The 15,071-nt window shown below is 37.3% G+C and overlaps 1 protein-coding gene across 1 annotated transcript in view; it reads right to left on the bottom strand.

Moving 5' to 3' along the window:
• The window catches only part of LOC118833477 (vomeronasal type-2 receptor 26-like), a 43,529-nt gene that overhangs the window by 11,379 nt on the left and 17,079 nt on the right, over positions 1-15,071 (bottom strand). The window contains exons 3-5 of the mRNA XM_036740831.1: positions 7,315-8,118; positions 2,564-2,791; positions 452-575 (exon numbers count right to left, since the gene is read on the bottom strand). Of these exons, the coding sequence (XP_036596726.1) occupies positions 452-575; positions 2,564-2,791; positions 7,315-8,118 (1,156 nt within the window). The remainder of the gene's footprint in view (positions 1-451; positions 576-2,563; positions 2,792-7,314; positions 8,119-15,071) is intronic.

Below are 15,071 nucleotides of genomic sequence, written 5' to 3'. Positions count from 1 at the left end.
AACTAAATATATTAAATAAATTTAAAAAAAGAACTGATTTGAGTCATGTGGGAGACACTGGCACAGGACTGCCAAGCGTGCTGTGCCATCATCAAAGAAGGTGCTGTGCTCTATGAGCAAAGCAGAATAGAAGTAGCTGAAAAGAAACATGAGATGCAGAAATTTAGAGAATCCACCACAAATATTCATATGGACTATTAGTGTCGGACTTGCAGGAGAACTTTCCAAGCTTGAATTGGCCTGATCAGCCACAGTGTGATGGACTGTAACTTGACTCTGATGTAGTGATGTCATATTGGTCCTCTTCTAGAACAAGGACAACCAAATTCGGCAGCTTTTGTGCTGCTTCTTGGGCAGCGATGTTACTTTGGGTTGTATATATCTCCCAAAACTTAACTCCACACTGTCCTGCACCAGAGGACTCAGAAAAAAAGCCCCTCTAGACACTTACCAATGTCAGTGGAAATCTCCCCTTCTGGGCACTGGGAACAGCTGAAGCAGCAGACAGGCTGTTCCTCTTTAGTTGTCTTCCTGCATCCAGGGTGACAGCTCTCACTGCACACAGAGCAGGGGATCTAAGCCATTAACAGGAGGATGGAAAGGACACTATTTACTTAAGGGATATTTATGATGGATGGTGTAGGCTGAGAAAGTGTATCCTCTAAGACCATTTTGATGGTTATAACTGACTGATATTTCACTGGACATCACTAATGGAATGTCCAAGAGATCTCCTTTCTAGTCCTATCTCTGTTATCAGCTGTGAAAGTTTGGCTGAAAAAGTTGATCACTGGGGGTTTGAGTTTTATAACTTGTAAAATGAGAGCTTTGGGATGCAAAATCTTAGAACACTTACAATTTGCCTGCTAAATATATCCTTGAATACTGTATTGTTAATGACCCGTTACTGAATGAAAGCTTGCCAATCATCCAAAATAACATTTAATATTTTAGTGCTTTGCAAAGACCCTAAGCTTGTAGGGTGGGAGTGAATTGACTGTCTCACGATTGGTACCTGATCAATGAGACTGAGAGGAAAAGTCCTGTGCTTTGCCTATTGGCAGTCCATGTGGAAGAGGCTGAGCTACTTGCTTCCAGAAAGGGGTGATACTGTGTAACGAAAATGTTTTCTTTCCCCTTGCATTGTCAATGTTTGCACTCCCTTTGTTATGTGAAAATGTGGTCCTATTTGATTGGCTGCTGAGCCAGAAGTGGGAATTCATTCAAGGGACAGTAGCTGGCTTAAGCTTTATTTTTCTGAGTCACATGCTACAATGCTTTTGGTGACTGAAGTCTTTGGCCCCCCCCCCCTCAACCAGTGGCAACACGTGGCCAATGAACACAGACCCTTGTTTGTTACCTCTTTGTATGTCTTCTGTCCTGCTTTTAGTTGAAGAAATTTTGGAAATTTTAGTTGTGCAAGGTTTAGAGAGTAAGCCACCATGAACGCAGCGATGACAGCCTACACCAGAATTATTATTATTATTTTTATCAGACATGAAGACAACAGCACCCTGAGAAGCAAGACTCAAGTCCAACAGTATGAGAACCAATGATTTGTCCAGTAGTGGTGCTGAATTTGGAAATCTACTTGGTGGAATACATTATTTTAGAAATGATTTTAAGTTTGTGATATATATCTGTATCTATACATGCTCAAACGTACATATGGGCACATATATATGTATGTACATACATATGTATGTACGTACAATGCAGCTGGTATGAAGGAGAATTTGTTCCAAAGTGTAGGGTAGGTAGAAATGTTCATACTTTTCTTTTTGCTATATATTCTCAGTAAATATCCCTTTGTAAAAATTAATTGATGTCAATTAATCAAACAATCTGGAGTTCTTATACCTGGTGATTTTTACTGGGGAAAATATAAAAAAATTGGGATTTGAAGCAACTCATAGTGAAGACATCACCATGATCCTTCCAGGTTACCCCTGAAGCCCCAATAGGGAGATTATAGCCTTCCAGTAGAGGTGCTGACTCATCAGTTTCAGACTGAGTTGGGATGAGCATCTTCAGAAGTTTATAAGAGTTAGAGTGCTGTGGAAACACAGACTATTAGAGGACTTTCAGGTGTTTGGACAACTTGGGAAACTATAGGCCACACTAATTTTCCTTTCAATAGAAAGAAAACTGGTCAGTAGCTGAATGAAATTTTATTTTAACTCAGTTCGAACTGAGTGGAAGTTTCACACCATTCATGCAGATGTAGGGAAGTGGATGAAATGGATAAAGTTGGGGTCAGAAGGGTCAATCCAAAGCTTCCTGGACCTTAGTTTTATTATCTGTCAAATAAAGGGGCAGACAAGTTGATCTTTAAAGACCTTTCCTCTTCTGTCTCCTATGAGACCAAATATTGATGCGTTTTGAACAAACAACTGATTATTATTTTTCCATTCTTTATCCAAATGTTTACTTTAAAAGCAAAAGAAAAAAAGCAGCTGAATGATGTTGTCTGTGCAGAAATATGGAATGTTTAGTGCAGCAATTAGAGTGAGATGTGTTCTTATGATGGAATATGTGAGTTGATATGCAAATAATCTCTGACCTTTGAACCTAACCATCCCCAGTCGATGGCTTCCTCATATATTGTGAAATCTTGACCACATGGAGCCTTGGAGATAAATTCACCCACTTTCACCAGGAGTTCAGTACCATTAGGGAGGGACATATAGTTCCTAATGTCATATTGAGCTTCAGAGCTTCTTTTCTCATCCACAAACACCTGATCACCAGCACTGTTGGTAAATTGAAGGTCCTTCAGAAAGGAGTGGAGCTGAAAAGGAAGAGAAACCTGTCTTTTCTTGGTGTCTGAGGTCAGGACTATCCCAGAAGTAAGACCTGTGCACTCTGCCAGAGATGCAGGGGCTGGCCAACAGAGATTTGTGCCCCAGTTTCAAGTTATGACACTTGTGGCAATTTATTTATGCTCTCTCAGCCTTGCTCCCTAAAATGAGGTAACAAATCTAATAATACATCAAAGTGAACTGTACATCTTAAAGTGATATTAAAATGATAGCTATTGTTAATTGTCAGCATTAGTTTTTATTATTCCTAATGAAATCTAAAAGAGGTCAACACAATTAGAAAAGGAAATTATTTCTTGTAGGGTAATGTCTGCCTAGAAAGGAGGTGCTTTCGGACATGCCATCATCTAAATGCATGCTCATGGCTAGAGTATGTCCTTGGAAGGTATACTTTACTTAAAAGGAACAAGGTAGAGCATCAATTTAGTCATCAATTATAAATATCAAGTTGAATAGTAAGTTTTGCTGGATTCTGACGCCTCTCCCTCATCATCGGTGTTGATAGAATTTCAGATTTTAAAAGTCTCTAAATAGCAACTATCTAACATAAATTCCTATTGAGTCCCATGGAACGTCTGTCCATAATTATCAAACTTATTTTCATCTTGAACATACTACTTTCTGGTTCATTTCCTCTTCTAGCCTTCACTGAGACAAAGATCCATTCTGAAAACACTAATTCCTTTTACCCCTTCCAGTTCGGACTATATTTTCTCTTATATATCCTGATTTACTTGCCATGGTGTAGGAGTCAGGATACTCCCCATTATCATTTCCAGATGCTCTCTCAACCACTTTCCTTAAGTGACTTTCACTTTTACCTTCCTGATATCCACATTTTTCACCCAATCCAAATCTTTCTGGTTGTCATGTCCTGACCCCAGAACATTCTCTTTCTTTCTAAGGAAAGAGTTCTGTGATTGCACTCTTCAACTTTCTTCCATTTCATTTTTCATATTAGGAGGAATAAAACATACCTATAGATAGTCTCATACATCCCTTACTGTCCATTGATCCATTCCCTTGCCATTGTCTCATCCTCAGCTACACACAGAACTGGTCATGTTCCTTGATGTCATGATTATTCACATTTTCCACGTTCATGTTCTTTGAGTGAAGCTTTCCTTTATCCTAATTTCCTCTTTCCTTTATCCCAAACTTTTACCATTCCATCTTTTCCAGTATCTTTTACTCCCAAGTCTTGTCTTCCTCCCCGTTAGGAAACGCATTCCCCCTAACCTTCATTTGTTTTTTCTTTTTTAAAAAAGATTTATCGTATTTTTAATTTATGGAATAAAATAAGCATATTTATAACATGGTGTAATAAAAAGATGATTGCACATGAAACTGCAAAGCTATTATGTGCAAATTGCTATTCCTTTTAAATATACACTAAATTACTTTTTTGCATTTTTCTTCTCTCCCCCACCCTAAATATGGCTACCATTAAAGAAAAAACTGTGCATGCGCATGTGTGTATACATTCTTACATACAAACATGTGTGTGTGTGTGTTTATTTGTGAAATTATCCTGTACATACTTCTATTCATCAGTTATTTCTCTGGATGCAGTGTCTTTCTTCATATGTCCTTTAGAGTTAATTTGGGTATTCATAATAAGTAAAATGACTTGTTCACTTGATGTTGTCCTTTAAATACTAGTGTTATTGTATACAACCGTGTCATGGTACTGCTTATTTTATTCTTCATTACACTGTGCACGTCGTTCTATGCTTGCTAAGACTTTTGAGCTTGTCTTTCCTTATAGCACAGTTACATTCCATGATAATCATATACCACAACTTGTTCACTCATTCCCTATTTGATGGATATTCCTGCAATTTCTCACAAAGAGAGCTACTTTAAATATTTTAGAACATATAGATTCTTTTCCTTTTTACTTAATCATCTTTGGAAATAGACCTAGTAGTGGTATGGCTGGGTCAAAGCATATAGAATGTTTAATAACTCTTTGTGTGCAATTCTAGAATGCTGTCCAAAATGTTGGATCAGTCCAGAATTCTACCAACATTGAATTAGTGTCTTAATTTTTTCACAACCCCTCCAACTTTTGTTCGTTTCCCCTTAAATCATTTTTGGCAATCTGGTAAGTGTAAAATGACATTCCACGTTCTGTTAGTAAGCATTGGTGTAATCAATAAGGATTTAGAGCATTTTTTCATATGAATATAAATTGTTTTGATTTCTTCATTGCCAAAACTGCCTGTTTATATCCTTTGACCTTTTGTCAATTGGGGAATGGCTCATATACTTGTTTGATTTGACAGAGTTCTTTATACATTCTTAATATGGGATCTTTATCTGAGAAATTGTCTATAATTTTTCCCCCTCGTTATCTGCTTTCCTTCTGATTTTTGCTACACTTATTTTATTTGTACAAAACCTTTAAGAATTTAACTGTGCTGATATTATCACTTTAAACCTCACTTCCTTATTTCTTTATTCATACATTATTTGCCTATATACAAGCCTGATATATAATTTTTTTCTCATGCTTTTCAATTTTTCTTCTAACATCTTTTTCATATCTAGCTATTATATCTATTTTTCATCTTACTGTGATAGTGTAAGATAACATCTTGTGCCTAATTTCTACTTTCCAGTTTTCCCAACTTGGACTTGAAGGAAGGCAGAGAAGACAGCAGATGAAAAGAAGAGAGAAAATATCAGACACGTACAACAGTCAATGAATATATTTGTAGTAGAGAGATGGAGTGATTTGAGTGAGGAAATATAGTCTTAGGAAATATAAGAAGGACAGTGTCACTCAACCTCAAAGAGCATGATAGTTTTTTTGTTTAAAAAAGTCTTAGCCACCCCTAACCTCTCTGTTACTTGAAATTTGTAAAATGAAAAGAGATCAATGAAACAGAACAGACAGAATTTACAGTACCAAATAAATATATTAATCTTGTATTTGACAAGTGTAAAGATCAGATTTTAAGATAAGAAAAAGATGGTCTTAACTAACCCCATAGGCACCATTTTGTCTATGTATCTGGGTCCCTACCAGTGACCTCAGGATGCAGCTGCATCTCATAGACTCACAAAGGTATTCCTTCAAGAGAGAGAGAGATGATCTTCATCCAATGTGTGGGTTATGCCCACTTTATTTTATGTAACCAATCATGATTTTGAAACCTCATGATGTTGCCTATCCCATAACTAGTTATATGGTTTTTTTTTCTTCTTTCCTATATTTATATAAAAAGATTTGGATCTTAAAATCAGGATCTTTTGGCCAGGGCAGTGACATTTAACCCATTATTTATTGATAGATTTCGTGACCTACTTATATAAACTATTATCTTGCTCAGAGAATTTCTTCAGTGTATTTTTTTTTTTACAAATTTCAAGTAACAGAGAGGTTAGGGGTGGCTAAGAATATTCAAAAATCATCAGGATAGAGGTGGTCATAGAAACCATGGGCTTATTGAGATCACTAAGTGAAGTATTATTGAAGTAAGAGAGGAAAGCTAACAACAGAACCCTGGAGGATGCCTAATTTTAGCATGATGGAGACAAGAACCCCCAAATACCTAGAAGGTTAGAGGATGTTTCAAATCAGTCAATGTTCCAAGAGTCAATAAGCATTGATTACACAATCAGTATGTGCTAGAAACTCTGTTAAATGTGGTTACATAGCAAAGCAAAAGACAGTCCCATCCATCAAGGAGCTCCCAGTGTAGGGGGAAGACTACATGCAAATGACCATGTAGAAAAGGTATGAAAAGTAGGAAATGGAGATAGTCAGCCAAAGAAAGTCAGCAGCAATAAGAGAGATGAGGAAAAGCTCCCCATAGAAAGTGGAAGCTAAGTCTGGACTTGAAGGAAGGCAGAGAAGACAGCAGATGAAAAGAAGAGAGAAAATATCAGACACGTACAACAGTCAATGAATATATTTGTAGTAGAGAGATGGAGTGATTTGAGTGAGGAAATATAAGAAGGACGGTGTCACTCAACCTCAAAGAGCATGATAGTTTGGGTTGAGATATAGGAAGACTGGAAAATTATGGTATGAGCCATATGTGGAAGGGCTTTGAATGCAAAGTAGGATTTCAGCTTGTTCTTAGAAACAAAAGGGAGAAAATGGAGCTATGGTTAATAAAATGAAATGTAATAGGCACAAAAAAGAAATTGTTGCCTGGGTTCAAAAAGTTTTGATGTGGCAATTTTAAACAGAAATATAATTGTTCATCTGATAAAAAATATCCTGAATTTTAGTTGATCAAATTTCAATATATTTTAACAGTGGGATCAGAAAGTCTCCAAAAGGTCAAACTAACATAAACCAAGTGGAAAAAGACATAGTTTCTGTATTCTGAGTTTGGTGGTAGCTCCACTGTATGCTGTCCTGGTCATACCACTTGTAGTGTTCACACATTCCTTCAGAGAAGGCCCCAGTGTAAGTTCCATGGTCAAAATATCAAGAATCAGCAATGGACAAGACTAGCTCCTAAAGAAAACTTACCTGCCAAGGATGAGGCATCCAGCTTTCTCCACCTCCCTCAAATGCAATCTCTGATTTCATCAGAAGCTTTGCATGAAGGGCCCAAGCCACAGCATACACTGCATTGTAGATGATGTAACTGAGGCCAGATATAGTCATGTCAAAAATGAATATAGGCAAAGCCTCCAATGAAGCATTTGGTGCACACTGCTCTAACTCCAGCTTCTCATGTTTATTCTTGCACCCGAAAGCTGACAGCCAGAATTCTTTAAGTATGATGTCTTCTGGGTCTTTATTAGGGTTCGCTCTCCTGAGAAAAGACTTAAAACCAGGAACCTCACGGGTCATGTATGTAAATGTGAGAGCTCCACTGAAAGCATAAGTATCACCAAAGTAGGGTCGCATGGTGATGTCCCAGTGAGAAGTGGTAATCCACAACTTGGTTGTTGGAGATAATGGCATTTGTGAATGTCTGAGAACCATTAATGAATCTGTATCACCATGAACCACAACTACCCTAGCTGAGGATGCAATGATCTTGGGCATAAAATACAGCTCTGATTCTTCATGTGATCTCTCACTGACAGGAATCTTCTGTGTCAAGGATGCACAGACATCATGCTTTGCCATCTCCCCTGTCACTTCCCGAAGGAATTCCTCACCCCTGAGATCATCTGTGGTCACCAGAACTACCCAGGTCCATTTAAAATGTACCAGTAACTGGACCATACCTTGAGGCAAGGAGGAGTCTCTAGGAGCCATCTGGTAGAGAGAAGGAAATTGGGTCTTGTCACTGAGGATGGGATCAAAAGGGCCAAAGCTGAGCTGTACAGTAGGAAAAACATGGGAATGTTAAATTCTATGAATGTAGTAATAATGATAGAATTGCAGGAAATTTCAAACTCTCATCAAGCTGTCCTTTCTCTGTTGGCATAAATGTTGTGGTTTTTAGAATACACTCCCTTTGCAGGGAAATTTTCACCAATTCAGATCTCCATTTCATCTCTTTCATTTAGTCACTTGCTTGGTAATGAAAGAGTTCTCTGATTCTTCCATCATCATTACTTCAGGTAGAAGGTCTTCTCATTCCTTCCCAAATATACTGTTATATTTTTTCATGGCCCAGAATTAGGAGTTATATTAAAACTCTTAGGTTTTCATTATGTGATGGCATTGTTTTTTATGTAAAGAAAAAACAAAACTTAAATCATGTATGTTTACACATATTTGTTAGACCTAAGGCATAACCCCTACACATTTTTATATACATAAAAGTTATGTTTAAAATCAGACAATTTGTGTGTGTATTTTAGGAAGATGGCAGAGTAGATCAGAAATTTTCAGGCTCTCCATGTTTCCTCCAAAAACCAAACAGAATTCCAGCAGAAATTTAGACAGAATAGTAAAAATAAAGGAATAGGTTGTCATTTATGATTGTGATGGCATACTACTGTGCTCTAAAAAGTGATGAGCTCAATGATTTTAAAAAGATTTTCAGGGAATAATGAGCAAAAACAGCAGAACCAAGACAGTATTCAGTACATTAACAGCAATATTGTTTTAAGAATGACTTTGAAGTGTGTGGAGCCAAGGTGGCAGAGTAGAAGCAGGGACTTCCTTGAACTTTCCCCCAAATCCCTCCAGATACTTCCCAAAATGACTAAACAAATTATAGATGTACAGAACTCACAGAATGACAGAATGAAACAAGTCTCCAGCCCAAGACCGCCTAGAAGGTGGATGGGAAGGGTCTGTCACATGTTGCTTGGAATGGAGCACATCCCAGTGTGGCCCACCCCAGCATAGACCAGTCCTGAGGAGACCAGGTAGAGCAGGCCTTAGGGCACTGAATGACTGTCAGCTGTGCTGGTTTTCAGACATCTAAACCTACAAATGCTGAACATATTGTTAAAGGTCAGTGGGAAAACTCTGAAGCGAGTGGTCCAGTCTCAGCACTAGGGTGGCAGAGGCCATAGCAAGGATCCCTTTGCTGGCACTGTGACAGGATTCTCTTGCTTTGCTTTGCTTGGATCTGGGTCACAGACCTCTGCAGCGGTCCTGGGCTGAATAGGAGCATTGGTGTGGCAGACCTTGTGGTGGCTGTGGACAAGGAATCCTCCTCACAGTTCCAAGGTGGAAAAAAGTGCTTTAGGTCACCCATAGATCAGAGCACAGTCAAGGAGAGGAGTAAATACCTCTCCTTGCATAATGCCACTATAGAAGAACTTAAAATTTACAGGTACCTAACAGTAACTCTGAAAACAGCTGTGCAAAACATCTGAAGCTTGGGACAGAACACTCTCCACTCATGGAGCAGTCATACCTTGACAAATAGCTCAAAAATCAAGTAATTGTCAGGGAAAATGAGCAGACAGCACAAAAAGCCATCACAGTATAGAATTTTACTTTGGTCATAAAGAAAATCAAAACATAACAACTAGAAGAAGACAACAAAGTCAAAGATCCTACATCCACAGCTTCCAAGAAAATATGAATTGGTTGCAGGCCATGGAAAAGCTCAAAAAGGATTTTGAAAATCAAGTAAGAGTAGTAGAGGAAAAACTGGGAAAAGAAATGAGAGTGATACAAGAAAACCATGAAAAATGAGTCAACAGCTTGTTAAAGGTGACCCAAAAATACTGAAGAAAATAACACCTTAAAAAATAGACTAACCTAAATGGCAAAAGAAGTCCAAAAAGCCAATGAGGAGAAGAATGCCTCAAAAAGCAGAATTAGCCAAATGGAAAAGGAGGTCCAAAAGACCAGTGAAGAAAATGATTCCTTAAAAATTAAAATGGAGCAAATTGATGCTTATGACTTTATTAGAAATCAAGTACTTATAAAACAGAACCAAAAGAATGAAAAAGTAGGAAACAATTTGAAATATCTCATTGGAAAAATCACTGACCTGGAAAATAGATCCAGGAGAGATAATTTTAAAATTATTGGACTATCTGAAAGTCATGATCTAAAAAAGAGCTTAGACATCATCTTTCAAGAAATTATCAAGGAAAATTGCCCTGACATTCTAGAACCAGAAGGCAAAACAGAAATTGAAAGAATCCACCAATTGCCTCTTGTAAAAGATCCCAAAAGGAAAATTCCTAGGAATATTGTCACCAAATTTCAGAGTTCCAAGGTCAAGGAGAAAATACAGCAAGCAGCCAGAATGAAACAATTTGAGTATTGTGGAAACACAATCAGGATAATACAAGATCTAGCAGCTTCTACATTAAGGGATAGAAGGGCTTGAAATATGATATTCCAGAGGTCAAAGGAGCTAGGATTTAAACCAAGAATCACCTATCCAACCAACCTGAGTATAACACTTTAGGGGTAAAATGGAAATTTAATGAAATAGAGGACTCTCAAGCATTCTTGCTGAAAAGACCAGAGCTGAATAGAAAAGTTGACTTTCTAATACAAGAATCAAGAGAAGCATGAAAAGGCTAACAGGAAAGGGAAATTATAAAGGACTTATTGAAGTTGGACTGTTTACATTCCTGAATGGAATCTAATATTTATAACTAATGAGATCTTTCTCAGTGTTAGGGTAGTTGAAGAGAATGCACACACATACATACACATATGGACGGAGGGGACACGGTAAGTTCAATATGAAGGGATGATATCTAGAAAAATAAAATTAAGAAGTGAGAGAGGAATATATTGGGAGGAGGAGAGAGGGAGAGATAGAATGGGGTAAATTATTTCACATAAAAGAGGCAAGAAAAAGGTGTTATAATGGAAGGGAAGAGGGAGGAGGTGAAAGGGAATGAGTGAACCTTACTCTTATTGGATTTGGTTTAAGGAGGCAATAACATGCACACTCAAATGGGTATCTTATCCTACGGTAAGGTAGGGCAATAAGGGATAAGAGGAAACTGATGGAAAGGAGGGAAGATTCGGGGAGAGGGTATTCAAAAGCAGACACTTTTGTAAAAGGGACAAGGTGAAAGGAGAAAGTAGATTGAATGGGGGCTGGGATAGGATAGAGTGAAATATAGTTAGTCTTTCACAACACATTGAAGTGTTTTGCATAACAACACATGTATAACCAATACTAAATTGCTTGCCTTCTCAATGAGTGTGGGTGGGGAGGGAAGAAGGGAGAGAATTTAGAACTCAAAGTTTTAAAAATAAATGTTAAAAATTGTTTTCATAAGCAACTGGGAAATAAGATATACAGGCAATGAGGTATAGAAATCTATCTTGCCTTAAAAGAAAGTAATGGGGAAGGGGATAAGGTGTGGTGATAGAAGGCAGGGCAGACTGGGCAAGGGGTAATCAGAATGCATGTCATCTTGGGGTAGGGAGAGGGGAAATATGGGGGAAATTTGTAACTCAAAATCTTGTGTAAATGAATTTTTAAAACTAAAAACAAATAATCTACAAAAAAGAATGATTTGGGGTGAATAAGTTGTTTTGTCTCTTATAAATACCCAAATATACAATAAAGGACATATAGAGAAAGATTCTCTCTGCATCCAAAGTAAGAACTGACAAATTGAAGTTTGTATAGAAAAAATGTATGTATGTATGTATGTATGTATGTATGTATTTTTGCATATACTCAGTCGCATTCACCTACTTCTGTTTAATGGCAGCCATCTCTTGGTGGGGGTTGGAGGGAAGAAAAAAATTTGCGTGATTTTTTTTTGTATATTTGATAGGAATAACGAGTTGTATGTAGTAGACTTGCAGTTTCATGTTTAATCATCTTTTTATTGTTCTATGTTAATGGAAATGCTTGTTTTATTCCAGAAAGTAAAAAAAAAACAAACAAACTGGATAAGCACTTATTCTACTAGGGCAGTTTGAGGTGCCCTCAGAAAAGAGAGGACTCCCAGGGGCAGAGATTTGGTTGGGTGAAATGTAGGCACCTCCAGTCGATCTACAAACAGGAGGCCTTGAGGACAGTTCTGTCAGAAAGCACACTAGGCCTCAAGAAACTTCACCTAACTTTTACCTCACTCATCTCCTCAGTTCTACCTCAGGAACTTCTGCCCCACAGCCTCAAGAACTTTAACCTCACAAATTTTTACCTCAGAAACTTTCATCTAAGGGACAACAGACAGCTGAATGAAAGAAGATTGAAAGCTCCCCTTCCTCACTGTTTCCAGAAGCCAGGCAAAGCAGTGCAGACCAGAAGTGATCCTTCCCTGTGGCTGTGGTTGGGGAGTCAGCACATGCCTGGTGAGGGCACACATTCATATGAAAAAATTCCCTAAATCATTATTGATTATAAATATGCAAATAACAACCACCTTGGCATATGATTTTACACCTACCTTACTGGCTAAAATAATAGAAGGTGAAATTGAGAAATGTTGGAGCAGATATGTAAAATTGGGAGCATAATTCATAGTTGGTTGAATTGTAAATGGATCCAACCATTGTGAGAGAAATCTGGAAATAAGTTCAAAGAGTTATTAAACTTCATATAGCATTTCACCCAGCAATGACCCTACTATGTCTATCTCCAAAGATGACTAGGGAAAAGGGAAAAGAAGCTATAAGTTCTAAAATGTTTATAGTAGCTCTCTTTTTAATGGCAAAGAACTGGGAATTGGAGGGATGCCAAACAACTGGGGAATGGTTGAACGATTTGTGGTTTATGCTTGTGGAAGAATGCTACTGTGCTATAAGAAATGATGAGGTCAATCGTTTTAGAAAAACATGGAAAGACTTGCTTGAGATACTGATGAGTTAAATGAGCAGAACCAAGAGAACATTGTAAACAGTAACAATGAGATTGTTTTCAGAATTATTCTGAGTGTTTAAGTTATTTTGACTATTATAAACACCCAAAGTAACTACAAAGGACATAAGAAGCCAGACATTATCTGCATCCAGAGAAAGAAACAAGTAGAAGTACGTATACAATAATTTTACATACATATACATTGATGCATATACATGCATATATAAAAATACACATGTATCTATAGCTCTGTGTTTAATGGTGGCCATCTCTAGGGCACGATGTAAATTTTTTTTATTTTCCTTGGAGAAGGAAGGAAAATAAAAAAAATTAACAAGATAACTTTGTCGTATTTTTGAAGGGAATAACAAATTGTACATTGTGGATTTCCAGGTTCATGTGCAATCATCTTTTTTTATTGTGCTGTGTTGAGTAAATGCTTGTTTTATTCAACAAATAAAGTAAAATAAAATCAGACAATTTAAAGATTAAACTTTTACCTTTGCTATAGTAATATGTGTTTTACTTCAAGTACGTATATTGTTCAAAAACATTTGGAAATAATAATTAATAGATATTTGAAAGTCCTGTGGTATACACAAATGTGATTATTTTGATGTTTCAAATATCATTTAATAGATTCTTATTCAGAGCATTGATTCGTGAATGTCAGATATTAATCGTGCTGGCTGAGATGGGTGCAATGACTTTCTGTGAAATGATTAAATCTCACAAACCCTTCAGCAAATTGTTGCTTCCAAGTTAGGTGTAAAGTACGTGATCTTAGAGAGCACGCAAAACCAAGATATTACCATTGGAATACTGCACATGCCAATGGTTTTCCTCACCTTCCATTTTATGGTGTTACACTTTGACCATAACGAATGCTAAAAGGAGCAATATCAGAATCCAGCATGTAATCACTAACCCTCGCTTTGAATGCTATATGTGTAGCAACTGTTCTGAGACCATTTCCTCAAGTCCCACTCAACTGTCAAGTTGTTCTCAAAATGGTGGCTGTATTAAATATTCTCTCTCTCTCTCTCTCTCTCTCTCTCTCTCTCTCTCCTTCTTCTGCCTTCTCTCTCCCTCCCCTCCATTTGCTAGTAAGAGTGTACCAAAGCAGGGGGATATGTATGTTTCTATACTTTGAGTCCCAAGCCACATATCTTATGCTCCTCATTGATTATCAGCTAGACTTATCTTTCAGAAAGGTATTTACTAAACAGGTGTAAGAAGGATAGTTCTGACCATAATATTCCCCCTAAGCATGGACACAGTCACTACACTCAAGGTCTCTGAGGAGAATTGGCTGAAACTGAGAGAATGTTTGTGGTCAAAAGGCTAATTCACATCTGGATTCTGGAAGTCCTTTTCCCATTTGTAGAGTCCTCATGAAGTTCCTCTTCAGTACAGTTCTCTGCTGAGTTCCCAGGACTAGGGCTCTTAAAGAATTCCCAGCTTCCTTTCTTTGTGTCTCATTTGTCATTAATGTGTCTTTCGCTTCCCATTGCAAAAGTTAATATCTTCTACTGCTTGACACTGCTATTGACTTCAGTGTACAGTGCTATTAGTGATGACAGGAAATCGTACTGTTATGGCCTTATGTTCCTAAGGTCATCGGGTGGAAATGTTGCCCTTTCCCCTTAAAGACAATTACCTCTCAGGAATCCCTTATCCCTGGACTCAAACCATTTGACTGACCTGCTGTTAGAATGCATGATTCTGCACAGGCTTTTTATATAATACATCAACACAGAGGTATATCTATTTTTCTGGTCAAATACAGTTTTTTTATGTGCTATCATTTAGTTATCCAAAACCCATATGGTCTCTTTAAACCGATTAATGCTTTCTTTATGTCTGCCTTAATGTTGATTGATTCATATATTCAGCTGGAATGTCTTGTGTGACTTCATTGTCACAGAGAATATAGTAACTTGAACTGGAAGAGAGTTTGTGAACATCAGAAATTGAGTATAATTATTAGGATATAAAAATACTCAATAAAAATATCACATCGAAATTACTCTTATGAACAGACTGCCAGATAGTGGAGAAACTTAAAATATAA

Source organism: Trichosurus vulpecula, chromosome 1 (assembly GCF_011100635.1).
Source record: "Trichosurus vulpecula isolate mTriVul1 chromosome 1, mTriVul1.pri, whole genome shotgun sequence".
Lineage (NCBI taxonomy): Eukaryota > Metazoa > Chordata > Mammalia > Diprotodontia > Phalangeridae > Trichosurus > Trichosurus vulpecula.
This window is presented reverse-complemented; position numbering and strand designations above follow the sequence as displayed.